Genomic DNA, 15255 nt, shown 5'->3' on the forward strand with positions numbered 1-15255 from the left:
GATGAGCAGCATTATTGAAAGTTTCAATTTGTTGGGAATAAGGCCTTCACCAAGTAGTGGTGGCTAGTGATTGATCTAAAACTTTCAATCAAATCACTAGACTGACTAGAGATTAGACACCAATTCATTCTATGAAGGACGTCACTGTAGATACTAAGTTTATACAACTGGAGACGCAATATTATTTAACCATGGTTATTACTTTATTAGGAAGCCAATATGTAAATTAGTTGACCAATACATATTAATTTACCCTTCCCACTGACCTGTTCAGCTATAAGAGGTTAATGCAATTGAAAAAAAAAAAAAAAGAGGATTAAGATTCTCTGTTTGCATGATTTTGCATAGCTTTTTTATTGAAAAAAGAAAAAGGAAAAGATAATCGATTTTCAGTTTGTCAACCCTAAAGTTCATCAGTTTGGTGTTAATCATAACTTATCATACTCTTGCTAGTGCTTACCAAATCCTCAAGAACCTCAGTATGGAGGGGGAGGAATCAGAAACCCTCAACTTGATGAAGACCTGCAAGGGTGGTCTCCATTTGGGGAAGCCAAAATTGAACACAGAGAATCCAGAGGCAATAAATCATTGTGGCTCACAGCAGAAATCAACCCAATGACAGTGTTTCTCAGAAAACTCTATCTAGAAAAGGACAATCTGTACATAGTCTCTGGTACTTCAATAACCTTTTGTTAATGACAGTGTTTCCACTTTTTATATTCCTCTTTTCGCTTAATCACTAGTGTTCATTGCAGCTTGGCTACAAGTGAATGGTGGTGGTGGTGGTGTGATGTTCTTGTAGCAGCATTGTTCAAAACAGAAAATGGCTTGAAACATGCTGGTGCTGCTATTGTTAAGTCTAACTGTTGGTCCATGCTCAAGGGTGGTCTCACAGTGGAAGAAGCATCAGGCCCTGCTGACCTATATTTTGAGGTATTTTTACTTTGAACTATCATCTGATATTGCTCCTGCTTCTGTCCAGAAACTGTTTGATAAAATGTTTGTTCTTAGTGATGAACTCCACTTCCTACCATTCTCCTCTTTTGTTTTGTTTTGTTTTTGTTTTTCCCAAGTTGGGTTTTCATATCCTCCTTCCTTGACTATTAATGGAGGCCAAACTTGTGCAGAGCAATAATGCTTCTGTAGAAATATGGGTCGACAGCGTCTCCTTACAACCATTCACCAAAGAGCAATGGAAGTCTCACCAATATCAGAGCATGGAGCAGGTAATTAGCTTCAAATACTAATGTTAAGGCTCTTTCTACTGATTCTATTTTGTTTGCATTTACTTTTATAATGAAATTCAGTTTACCAAAGGTAGTGTCACAATCAACTTGTTGTTTAGTACCTCAGATTCTGTCTATCCATCTATGTCATGGCATGTTAGTACCCTCAACTTGTCTCGGTCTCACTATTAGAGTTCTTTAAATTACATAGTGTATTCAGATAGGGTCAGGGAGAAAAGTGATGATCATCAGTGAAAATATTGCGTATGAACCTTACTCACGAGCACATTCTTCTTTTGTATCAGTTTTCCCCTGAATGTATGAATTTTATGAAGTACGGAGGACTCAAATTCTTAGTGATATCATCTTTTCAAGGAGAAAAATGGGATTTTACTGAATTGAGCACTTTTCTTTCCCTTCTCGTAGACACGTAAAGGAAAGGTGCAATTGCAAGCAGTTGATGAACAAGGAAAACCATTAGCAAACTCCGAGATAAACATCAAACAGAAGTCAACAAGCATCCCTATTGGTTGTACCATAAACCCAAATATCCTCACCAACCTGGCCTATCAAAGTTGGTACCTTCCAAGGTTCAAATACGCCACCTTGGAAGACCAAATGAAGTGGTTCGTGAACGAGCCAGTACAAGGAAAAGAGGACTATTCTGCTGCTGATGCCTTGATTCATTTTGCACAACAACATGGGATCTCAGTTCGTGGCCATAATGTTCACTGGGACAATCCTTCTCTCCAACCTAGTTGGGTCCATTCACTCTCTCCAGCTCAACTCAATGAAGCAGTGTCCAGAAGGCAGGCATCAATCATGACGAGGTACAAGAACAAGGTGATTTCCTGGGATGTTGTGAACGAAAATGTTCACTATTCTTTCCTTGAAAGCACACTTGGGAGCAATGCATCAGCTAGTATTTATAAGGTCGCTCATGATCTCGATGCATCAGCGATACCATTCATGAATGATTTTGGCACCATTGAGGATACCAAAGATATACTAGCAACACCAGTACAGTACATTCAGAGGCTTAAAGATATACAAAGCTTCCATGGTTACAGTGGATGGCCTGTTGGAATCGGGCTTGAGGGCCATTTCACTAATCTTGACATGGCTTACATGAGAGCTTCCCTTGACATGCTCGGTGCCTTAGGAATGCCAATTTGGCTCACAGAATTGGATGTTAATAGCCAACCCAACCAGGTAAAACTAATAATAAGACAAATCAAAATGGTTATTATTATTAGTGCTGTCAATATGTTCTATAGAGTTATATATTTATAATCCCTGAGAATATGAACATGACACAAACACTGGTGATACCTCAAAAGTGATAAGCTGTTTTAGGTTTAAATATAATTTCTGAAACCAAGTCCAGAAAGGGAATACTGAATATTATTGATGATATGATAAAAGTAAGACAACCATATATATATAGTCTGTACAAGTAAGTAAAATCTGTACAACTTAAATAACAAATTCGGTTGGTGATCCTGTTGGATGTAAAGATTTTGTTGGTGAGCGATCTGTAAATATTTCTACAAGCGCTTTTTGAAGCTTGAGGCATGTTCTAACCTTAACAAGCTTCTAGAATCCAACTCACTTAAACTTTTTGTTATAAAAAAAATAAATAAAAATTCAGTTAACAGCTATTCTAACTAATCTAACAGAATATTAGGTGTCTGACAGTTCCCAACTAAGTTTTTTCTTCTCTTGGTGAATTTGAGCAGGCTCAGCTCCTGGACGAGATTCTGAGGGAGGCATTGTCTCATCCAAAGGTTCAGGGAATTATGATATGGGCAGCGTGGAAGCCTGAGGGATGTTACAGGATGTGTTGACAGATAACAATTTCAAGAACTTGCCCACAGGAGATGTAGTTGATAAGATTCTGAAAGAGATGGGCTCAAATAGGTTAAGAGGTCAAACTGATGCCAGTGGGTTGTACGAGGCCTATCTCTTTCATGGAGATTATGAAGTGGAAATCACTCACTCAAGCTTGCCTAATTCCACCATTGCTCCACCATTTCAGTGTCGTTCCAAGTCATGACCTTAACATAACCAAGGTGACTCTGAAAGCTCATGTGTAGTGTAATTTGTTTATCCGTGAGAGATAAGGCAGGTTGTCGCATAATAAGTTCTATAAAGTCACAACATTATCAATAATCAATTGTGATTTATAAGGCTGAACAGCTTGTGGGAGGTCTTGAATCTTTTAATGCTTAATAAACTGCGATTTGAGTTACGTATGGTTATTTCAAACATAAATAGGATTAGTTGAAGCAGAGATTGCGTAAGTCTTGGCTGAGGCTATTCTAATCCTAACACGCATATCATACTCAAAAAACTAAGTTTTTAATATAACCTAAATGTATGAATGAATGAACAAAGCATAACAAACTAAGATTTCAATTATCCTTGGTTCTAAAGATAAATTTTCTTCATCAATACTTCAGTTGCCGCAGTATGATCCATCTTTAAGCCACCACTACTGATCAACTATTTTTTTGATCGTTTTCTAATATTCTCATAGTTTCTTTTGAAAGACATGATAAGCTTAGTGATAATAATGTAGCTCATGTTAGTTCAATCAGTAAGAACGTGGCTTATACCTATAAGAGTCTGACTAAATAATGTGTAAATATTTTTAATTATTCATAAAATTGAGACCTTAATTATAATTAGTTTTTGGACCCCAACTCATTTAAAACTCTTTTTCTTTAATAAAATAAAATGTCAAATCCATTAGTGCACGCATGATTAGCTTTATATGCCATACAATTTCATCACCAAATTCTCACAGGGAGACAAAGTGGGAGTGAGTGTTCAATAACTCAAAACCCACTAATGCATATTCGTTTCACTCCGCTTGTTTCACTCATCAAAGCACTATCGATTGATGGTGATCCACTACGTCATGTTCAAATGGAAATTAGGCGCATTTTTGTTTGGATTGTATGGAACATAAAATTTAAGAATTAAATAATACTATTATTATGTCAGTTATAATCTAAATAGCTATATATTTTACATTTGTGCTAATATTAATTCTTTAAAGATTTAGGAAATAAATTTATTTGACATATATGGAATCACAATTTTTTTTCCCATCCAAACAAACAATCAGGTTAAATGGCTCAACTAGAAAACTTCCAAAAAGAGAAGTGTTTACATATTATTAACAGTCAAATATCCGAAGGAAGAAGGAAAATAGTTGAAATAATGGCACCATAAGTCACTCCACTCATACATAAAAAAAAAATAATAATAACTCATTACTTATGCATGTTAACTATTGAGTAATGAGTCAATAACATGAAGTGCTCGTATAAATTTCAGTTTATATTTGATAAAAGAATATTTGAAAAAATTCAATTATTTGTTGGATTTGGCAAAAGCACATTTTAAATATAAGTTAAATGTATTTTTGAGGGTTATCCAAACAAGTCCAAAATTGACAATATACTTTAAAGGAAAAGTTCCCATAATTTATTATTACTCAAAGGCCAGTGTAAAAATTAATCCTATCTCCAGTTTTTATCTGGGTTTCCACTGTGTCGTTTTATTTTACCACAACAAAGGTAAATATGTGGGGGAAAAAAATCAAGGGGCAAACGGCTTGCCAACAATTCAGGGAGCCATTTGAATAAAATTATTAAATTCCAGGGACTAATCTCAAAATAAAATGAAATTATGGGACTAGAAGTTTTAATTTCTCTTTCGTTTAATTTGAGCCGTTATGAAATCATAAATTTTTATTTAAGACCAAAATGAGGACCGAATTGAGGGCAAGTAACTTTTTGTGAAATTATTGTATTTATACCATTTAAGAAACTAAACAAATTAAAGTATTTAACGTAAACAAGAATTAACACTGCAAGTTTATCCAAAACTAAAAATTAATTATGTGAACCCATATTAGGAATTTATATCTTACAAGTTTCTTTAAACTCATGAATTCAAACACATCGAACAAGCTCCATATGTATTTAATGTAAATGAGATATCCTAGTTCTACATTCACGCAAATGTAATTATTACTCTCTTTAGTTGTGTTGTATTACCACATATGCTCATTTTTATCATTTTAATGAATATAGAAGATATAGCACGCCTGGAATATGAGCATTTCATGGAGGTTCTTAAATATTTTTCCTTGTACCGATTTAAAAGTCAAAGATGAAAATATGATATTTCAAGATATGGTCATTATTCATTAATTAATAATGTAATTAATTATTTCTTCCATTTTGATTATATCAACTTTTCTTTTTCCTGCTTCCTTTTTTTTTGGGGGGGGGGGGGTTGAAGTTGGGTGTCATAAAATTGTGCGCACAGTACGGCGCCACCATTGAAGTTGATGATTGGGGTGGGTGGGTGTGTGTGGGGGGTGTTTTGTTGGTTTTTTTTCGTACTGTTTCTATTGCTCTGTAAGTTTGGCTAATGTTTCTTTCAGTTTTATTCAAAAAAAAAAAAAAGTACCGCGCCACCGTAGTCCATAAGCTAAGCTGCACCAAGCAAGACCGTTCACTTCATCTCTCTCTCTCTCTCACACACGCACACATTGGTACATTGAACACTTCCTAAGGTGGTTCACGAGACAACATTGGAATCCATTTCTCAAGGTACCTGACATTTCATATGGTCGTTTCTTTGTTTGTTTCTGAGTTCCTCCTCTGTTTTACTCTCTCTTCAGCCTTTTGAGTTGCCTTTCCTCTCTACCATTGCTTAAAAGGTCATTATAACGTATCACTTTCTTAAACCCTTCACACAAATCATGCAATAAGTCTCTTGTTTTCTATTGCACTAGTTACCTGTGAGTTTAGATTCTGCTAATTTCATGGAAAAAAAACTTATTAGTTGTTTAACATATTTTTATCACCAAATACAATGCATCATGTAAGTTCAAAGACATTACACGTGGGACAAAGATTAAAGAGAGATTATACTTTTTAATAAGATAAAAAGAAAAAAAAACAACCTGCTTTGTCTGTGCGCGCTATAACTGCAGTTATCTTCTGTAACATTCTCGTTAGTCTCATAATCAGCTTCCCTTATTGCATTTGATGCCGAACACAGCATCTAATCTCACTGTCATTAGCACAAAATTTAGAGGAGGTTTGTCTGAGTGTTAGAGAGATGAAGGTTGAAGCAGAAGCCTACACCTTATTGCTTGCCTCAATTCTTCTGCTGATTTCAGGTCTCTCTCTCTCTCTCTGTGCCATATATGGAATTCACTTCAGCAATCTTAACTTACATATCTGCTAAACACATTCAGGTGTCAGAGTTCATGCTATCTCTTATGATCATTCTGTAACAACAGAGGCAAGACACAGTCTCATGAAAATCTTTCTATATTGTCCTGCAAAACTAGCTAGAATCTCAGTGAAGTATAGTTCATTTTATTCAATGTTTGATTATGCAGTGTTTGGTGGAACCACAAAGAGCCCAATATGAAGGAGGCATTATCGTGAATCCAGGATTCGATCAAAGCCTAAGAGGTTGGACAGTTAATGGGAAAGGAGTTATTGAAGTGAGAATATCAAAGGAAGGGAATAGGTTTGTTGTTGCCAGAAACAGAACTCACCCATTAGATAGTTTCTCACAAAGAATCCAACTTGAGAAAGGAAAGCGATACGCCTTTTCTGGTAAATTCTATACATGTTTCTGTTCCATCAATGTTTGATGAAGACATTGATCAGGTGGTTGTATTGATTTGAGAATACATAGTAACTTAATAATTTTTTATTTCTCGTCTCTTCTTCCCATTCAGCTTGGGTTCAACTCGGTGAAGAAACAGAGACTGTGTCAGTTGTCATTAGAACTAACAGAAGTGAACTGGTACGAGGTGGTCATGTGATAGCACAGCATGGATGCTGGACTCTGCTAAAAGGTGGCATAGTTGCAAATTTCTCAAGCTCTGTCGAGATTCTTTTCGAGGTGAAGTGCAATATGTTTCATAAGCCAGTGAGAATCAATAACAAAATATATAACTGCAATGAATCTTATCAATCAATGTGTTTCATAAATGATGCAATTGAATAGTGATAGGTCCTTTGTTATTGTATATATAGTACAGCTAGCTACAGCATAGGGCTAGTTGAAGTATTCATCAGATTCTGTTTCTCAAGGGAATGCTGATAACAGCATGTGATTATGTTGGGGTTTTTCGGTAAAAACATGAGAAGTTCTTTTGTGGTACAGAAAGCATAAAAACTCAAAAGATCTATAGACAGAGGAAACAGTATGATCAGAGAATCTTTTTTGACAATATTGCAGAGCCAGAATACTGAAGTGGAATTATGGGTTGACAGTGTCTCACTACAACCATTCACCAAATCACAATGGAGATCACATCAAGACTACAACATTGAGAGGGTAAGCAAGTAGCACAAAAAATTTTCAGTAACATGTTGAACCAAAAGTAATCTTTAGATGACTAGAATGAAGAATTTGATTTCTATATATTGAACAAAAATGAATACTGCCATGAATTTGAACAAAAGATCTTGTTTTCAAACCTGCAGATACGCAAGAGCAAGGTGAGATTCCAGATAGTTCACACAAATGGAACAGCATTGGAAGGAACTACCGTGTTAACAAATCAAATAAGATCAGGCTTCCCATTTGGATGCAGTGTAAACCACAACATTCTCACAAGCAAAGACTACCAAACCTGGTTTGCATCAAGGTTCCAATACACAACTTTCACCAACGAGATGAAATGGTACAGCACAGAAATAAAGCAAGGTGAAGAAAATTACAGTATTGCAGATGCCATGTTGGAGTTCACCAAGCAGCACAACATTGCTGTGAGAGGCCACATATTTTCTGGGACAACCCAAAAGAACAGCCTCAATGGGTCAAATCGCTATCTTCTGAGGAATTGCAAAAAGCAGCAGAGAAGAGATTGAATTCTGTGGTTTCAAGATACAAAGGGCAACTGATTGCATGGGACGTGGTCAATGAGAATCTCCACTTCAGCTTTTTTGAGGATAAACTTGGCCAAAATGCTTCTGCAGAATATTATTCCAAGGCTTACAAGCTTGACCAAAAGCCAATCATGTTCATGAATGAGTACAATGCAATAGAGTACAGTGGGGATAAAGCAGTGATCCCAGAGAAATACAAGAAGAAACTTGAGGGGATTCTGTCATACCCTGGAAGTGAAGGAATATCAGTAGGAATAGGATTGCAGGGTCATTTTGTTTCAGGCCAACCAAACCTTGCTTACATGAGATCTGTTCTAGATTCTCTGGCCACAACTAAACTTCCCATTTGGCTCACAGAAGTCAGTGTAGATAAGGGCCCAAACCAGGTTTTTACCTGTACTATAAACTATTACTGTTTTACCTGCATGAAACTAATAACAATCTAGGATCTTACCAGCTTGTGTGATTGAAAAATTCTTAGTTCATTAATGAATTGTTGAACAGGAAGAGCACTTGGAGGAGATACTAAGAGAGGCTTATGCACATCCTGCAGTTGAAGGGATCATAACTTTTTCTGGTCCAGCAATAGCTGGTTTCAAAGACATGCATCTCGTGGATGAAAATTTCCACAATACTCCAGTTGGTGATGTTGTGGACAAGCTTCTGAATGAGTGGAAGTCTGGGTCTGTGCAAGCCAAAACAGATAGCAGAGGATTTGTGGATGTTTCACTGTTCCATGGAGATTATGATGTTACTGTCACACACCCAATAACTAAATCCTCCACAACACTTAATCTTAGTGTAAAGAAACATACTCCACAGAAAATTGTTCGAGTCCATGTATAGGAGTTATATAAAAGCATAAAGAAAATGAATAATCCACCCTCTTTGTTCAAATGCAATGGGGGTCAAATCTCTAATAATAATTCTTGATACTTGAGTTTTGAGACTTTCCTTAATTATTGCCAGGAGTTGTTTCCTTAACTGTGCAGGTAACGCCATCTTTTACTAGACAACTATCAAGTTTTAGGAGTTATATGATGCCCAAGAAAGAACGGAATGAAATATAATATGAAATGAAATATATGGCTTTATATTTGAAAAATGATATTCATGTCTCTAATTGGGGAAAAAATATAATGACAAGAACACACAATACTGTTGAGTGATAATAACAAAACCCAATAAATACTATATAACTGGCTTCTTCTTTGTGTATTAGAATTTAGAAATAGATTTTGTCTTCTTCATAATTAAGACATACTCAAGTTTTGGGATTCTTCTTTCCAAATAAACTAAAAATTTTGGACTTTCTGAGGATTCTGCCTGTGGCTCAAACATATTATTTTTGCGACAGTAATTAAAAGGCCTATAAATTTGAAAATCATACATATATTTCATCTGAATGTATATTATTATCTTTGACATTCTTCAATCAAAAGCTTTAATGTACATCTGGAAAACAGGGCATGTTTTAACCTTTTGGGCTAATACCTGGTGACTCCCAATATGTCGTTAATTTTCACTTGAATTTTATTAAAGGGGGAGTCATCTAGGGGTTTTGTTGACTAATTGGGTGCATATTTACAAGAGATTAAGAAATTTTGATGATAAGTGGGTAATGTTTAACATAGAAGAGTATTGGGCCAAATTCCTGCACTAATTCATGTTCCTTGAAGCAAAAACACGCTCGGCTGTAAGACACAAACTTTTGATCTTCAATGAATCTTAAGATTTTATGGGTATTATTTTTGAGACCTCTTCACTTCCAACAACTGTAGAATGTCCCCGCTTGAAAAAGAAAAAGAGACAAAGGAGAGTTGAAGAAACTTGAATTCGGTGGGAAATTAAGGATCTAGCTCATTATTCCTCTGATTAAACTTTTATTCTCCTTCTTCTCTTTATTTTCATGTATATATTGCTGAGATTTGCTATCATTAGAGCCATATGTAGCTAATTTTCTCTAAATATAGGGTAACTATAAACTAATTATTGAATTAGAGTATATTTGAACAATTTTATTTAAGTTTAGTATTAGTTTTGCTTACTTAATCTTGTATTTGTTTGTCTACTTAATGCTTGGCTATTATTGAGTATAAATTTGGAGTTTTAAGTTTTACCTTGAGAGAAGGGAATCTAAATTAGATTATTAGATTGAGTAATGCGAGATTAGAATTTACTCTAATTTGCTAATAGAATAGGAATATACCAATTGGACCTAAATCATATTAGTGAATTTGTGCTTTTGTGCCTTTTGAGTAATTGTGTTGGAATAGCATTTTTAATTTAAGAGAAGAGTGCAATTAATCAAAAGATAATCATTCATATTAGTACTCTAGATTAACAAGCCAATATTGAGTGCATTTAATGGGTAATTACATACTCTAAGAATTAAAAAAAAAGGATTGGTTACCTTAGATTACCTTAACTATTATAATTGTTGGAACTTTAATTTTAGTGTACTTTTATAAATTCAAGTTTATTTTGCAAAATTAAATCCAATTTTATTTTGCTCAACTTAAATAAAATAAAAAATTTAATGTCTAATTATTAACTAACTTGATTTTTTGTAAGAACAATTTTGATTTACTGCATACTATTTTTACGATCCATGCATTTGCAAAACCTGTTATATATTTGTGTGCTTCAATACTTAAGCCCAAAAGAAGCAATCACACAAATCAATTGGGGTTTTTTTTTTTTTATTGCTTATAGGCATTCTTCAACTTGAGACAACCTATTTGAGGCATGGTCAGGCACTTCTCCTAGTAGGAATTCAAATATTGATTCACTATATTATGAGGACTAATTCTTTCTACTAAACTCAACTCCTATTGTTTATCAATTGAGAATTTCTTTTGACTATAGTAAGATAAAATAAAATGGCCCATTTGGACCTGGCCTCATGGGCTATCCAACAATTCAACCTTTATTTTTGGTTTTTTTTCAATTTACAATTTAAAACTTTAAATTATAGGTTCTAGGTCCCAAAGCTGAAATCTCTACCTTCTCATCTCCTTCCTTGTTTGTCACATTTGGTAATGGCCAATCAATCTTAACTCGCTTAATCTCTTGCAACACTGACTGGAATATTTTTCTAGCTAAGAAAATGGGTACTTTTATATATTTGGATTTTGGGTTCTGATTGTTCTAGCTTGCTTCAGACCGATAGACCAAAGAATGGATATTGTTCTGATTTTGGCTTTATGGATCTGGATTTTGAGTTTTTCTGGCCAAGCAAATGGATATTGTTCTGATTGTTCTGGATTTGGGGGGCCAAAGAATGTGCAAATTGCTCTTCGAACTAAGTGGTTGAGAACCCCATTGCTTTTAGAAGCAGGATAGGTTGCTATTGTAATTTCGAAGTTGTTCACCCAATGCAAGAGCCATTTTGAACATAGAATTTCTTAGATGGGGTCAGATGAAACTTAACAAACCAATACCTTAGCAGTATTTTGAGAATATGATGTTCAAAGCTGTATAACTTCTTGTAATTATTGCTTTGCTTGCGCTCGAATTTGTTCGGCTAGGTTGGATGAATTTGTTGCGCTGCTTGTGTTTGTTAAAATTATTGCTTCATGCTGGCTTGTTCAAGTTATTGGATGGGGAAAGGGGAAAAGACAAGGAGTGAGAGACACAGTTTATCTTGGCCCAAAAAAAAAAAAAAAAACCGAAGAGATGCAAAGTTTGTTGTTCATCCCATTTGAAAATATTAACCTACGCATGACATGCCACTTAGGCAAAATCTAGTCGAAAAAATTTCTCCCTCCTTATCTAAAAGTCAACGTTTGACCTGGTGGGAATAAAATTATCCTTAATTTAATTGTTTAGAATTTAAATATATAATTAAAATTTTAGAGTTTAAAGCATATCTGAATTTATAATTTAAGGTCTAAATTACATATTAACTTTTTTTTTTAATGTTATGTTCAAAAGTATATTCTTTTTCATTTATATAATTTAAAAAGAAGAAAATTGCATCCAAAGGCTTGAGCTTTGAATTGAAATAACTAATGTTAAAATAAATTATTTATAAAGATTTAATTTATAACTCACAAATCCATAAGCTTTTTTAAATTTGAAGGTATGCGTTCGCCTTTCTTTGACGAGACCCTTCACCCAAACATTTTGTTATAAAAAGATGTGATGGGAACCAAAATTTATAAATATAAATCTCATAAAACTAACAATCATCTAGAAGTTTTATTATCCCGCAAAAATAATAAAAAAATATATAGCGCAATTCCTCCAATAATTCCTAAGTGATGTCCGGCAGTCTAGGGAGGATCATTATTTTACCAGCAAGCTCAGATTTTTTTAAATAAGAACTTTCGTTATTATGGAATACAATAACACGTTTCAATTATTCCCTCTTTATCATTCGTCGTCATGATTCAGGCCTTTCCCAAAAAAAAAAAAATCATCTAATGGCTCTTAAAATTTGCTACACTTTTTGCCATAAAAGTGTGTGGATTGAATATAGAAAGGGAATAAATTGTGAATCTTGTGAATGAAAGATGGGACTTTATTTTGTTTATGCTTTCTTTCAATTAGGTTTACAATACATACATAAGTGTTGGATTTGAACCTATAATTATAATTATTTGTTTAAATAATAAGAATTCTTGGATAAGTATAAAATTTTATTTAAATATGAGACATGCAATGGTTTGTTATAAATGAGGAAGCTCTTATAATAATTGGGAAGTTCATGCGCCATGTATGATTACTTTTGCTTATTTATAAATAAATCAATTCAAATCAACTAAATAATCAAGATTTATATGTAAATAAATCATTTGTCAACATTTTTTTTTCAAATAACGTGAAATTATGGATTTTAAAAGGTAATAGAGAAGCTTATCATCTCATGTTACAAAACATGGATATAATTCTGATGAATAACTCAAACCAACATGAATTATGTCTAGAGGAATGAATTAGTATCTCATGACATAGCAAACTTAGATTTAAATTCTTTTCGAAGAGATACTTAGGTTTAATGTTTGACCTTGATTAAAAGATACCCAAGAAAAAAAAAATCATGAACAACTCAAGCGATCAAGAACGGCATCAACTCAAGGATGAAATTGAACATTGTAAATGAAACTCAAACTCATGCCTGCTCTTTCAATAAAAACAAATTAGAGTAATATAAAGAGAACAACATCAGGGAAAAAAAAAAACGTAACCAATAGGAAGACGCGCGGGATCGATCGATCCCATGATTTGAAAGTCAAATAAGAAGGAAAAATGATTAAGCAAGCATCACTACAGACAACCAATTCATTCACTGATTCATTCATGGTCCTCAGAATAATTCATCCTTCTGAATGCATGAATGCAGCGGAACGCGCGAGAGCATCAGAGAGAACATCTATCACAACTCTCAAATCCTCGAAAATCCCAGAAAAGCGTCTCTCTTGCAGTTTCCATAGCGTTGAAACGCAGAACCATACTCCACCAATTATCTCCCTCAACCAACCCATAATTGCCTTCTGATCTATATCCCTCCAAGTATCTGATGATCCTAATCGTCTCCAACACTCCAAGTAAGAAGGAGAAGAAGAAGAGAACCTGATCCAATGGCCTTATATTTTCAGAAAACAAATTTAAGGCACGGAGATGCATGGCAAAGAAGAGATCTTGAAGGCAAAAAGAGCAAGAGAAAGCAGAGTGGCTCAGTGGTCCGTCTGTCAGCAGGAGTGTGTGTGTGTGTGTGATTTTGGATAGATCCGGCTCGAGGTACATGCAATAGTCTTCAATACTTAAATTGAATATTCCTTAAAGTGTGAGTGCAACTTTTCTAATTTCCCTGGCCTTTAGTGCTATGCACACGCCCAGTACTCGTCATGGGACGCAAACCAATGAATGATAAGGAAATGGAGATATTCAATGTCCCCCATTGTTTACTTATGATGGTTTGAATTTTAGAAAGAAATTTATTATGGTTATTAGAAAGGTAAAATTAAAAAATTACATACTTTCTAAACAATTTTTAGGTCCTTTATTGTCAACATATAGTATAAGATCTTTCATTATTGATAATTTCAATGTCAATACATCAAACAAGGTCCTACAGTATCAATATGTTATGATGTCAATATATTAGCCAAGGTCCTTTTGAAAACAAAGTCGTCCACCACATGGAAGCACACAAAATGCAATTGGCTTCCTTATAGAGCATATTCTACAAAAAAAAAAAAAAAGAGCAAGTCTTGGAAGAGGAATTGAAGCTAAATTTGACACCAAGACATGATTTGCAGAACAATTTGTATATTCAAACATATGAAAGTTACATTACATTTCCTTAAAGATTGTATGCACATAATGAACGAAGGATTGCATAGGGCTGAAGTTAAATTGCATTCAATATAAAAATTTGACATCAAGACATTTTTTTTTTAGAATATGCATTTTGCATATTTGAATATATGGAAGCTAAATTGCATTTCTCTGAAAATTACATGCATATAGTAGATGAAAAATTGCATATGGCTGAAGGTACTTACATTCAATTTAAAAATTTGACACCAAGATATTTTTTTTTCAAAATATGCATTTTGGATATTTGAATTTATGGAAGCTAAATTGCATTTCTTTTTAAGTTGCATGTATATAATAGAAGTAATAGAAGAAATATTGCATATGGCTAAAAGTACTTGCATTTAATGAAAAAATTTGACACCAACTCATTTTTTTCAAAATATACATTTTGCATATTCAAATAAAAGGAGGGTCAAAAGTGAAACGGCCTCTATCACCTAGATTTTTTAGGATATCCTTTTATGATATTCAAATAAAGTGAGGATAAAAAAATGAAACACAACTTCTATCACCTCAATTTTTAGAATATTCTTTTGTGATATTTGAATAAAATGAGGATTAGAAGTGAAACACAGCCTTTATCACCTCAATTCTTAAGATATCCTTTTGTGATATTTTGAAAAATTTCCTTAGGTCAAGACAAACTATTTTTATATTCTAAAAATCTAGTGTTAGAAATGAAAGATCGTCCCTAAATCATTAGCTTAACGATGAAACTTATGAAATATGAAACAATTTATATAGTGAACAACTTATTCCTTCAT

General features: G+C 33.9%; 1 protein-coding gene and 1 pseudogene across 1 annotated transcript; both read left to right on the forward strand.

The window, feature by feature from the left end:
* The first annotated feature begins 481 nt into the window (after positions 1-481).
* LOC129293105 (endo-1,4-beta-xylanase 5-like) lies at positions 482-3282 on the forward strand (annotated as a pseudogene).
* Positions 3283-6281: 2999 nt separating this feature from the next.
* Positions 6282-9041, forward strand: LOC129293995 (endo-1,4-beta-xylanase 5-like). The gene is given in 8 exon segments (XM_054932165.1): positions 6282-6432; positions 6511-6557; positions 6658-6880; positions 7006-7172; positions 7512-7610; positions 7760-8054; positions 8057-8550; positions 8669-9041. Coding segments are annotated over 8 exon segments (1728 nt in total). The 5' UTR covers positions 6282-6371; the 3' UTR covers positions 9011-9041.
* Positions 9042-15255: the final 6214 nt, after the last annotated feature.

This window comes from Prosopis cineraria, unplaced genomic scaffold (genome assembly GCF_029017545.1).
Source record: "Prosopis cineraria cultivar Desert tree isolate PC_DT_omini unplaced genomic scaffold, ASM2901754v1 PC14, whole genome shotgun sequence".
Lineage (NCBI taxonomy): Eukaryota > Viridiplantae > Streptophyta > Magnoliopsida > Fabales > Fabaceae > Prosopis > Prosopis cineraria.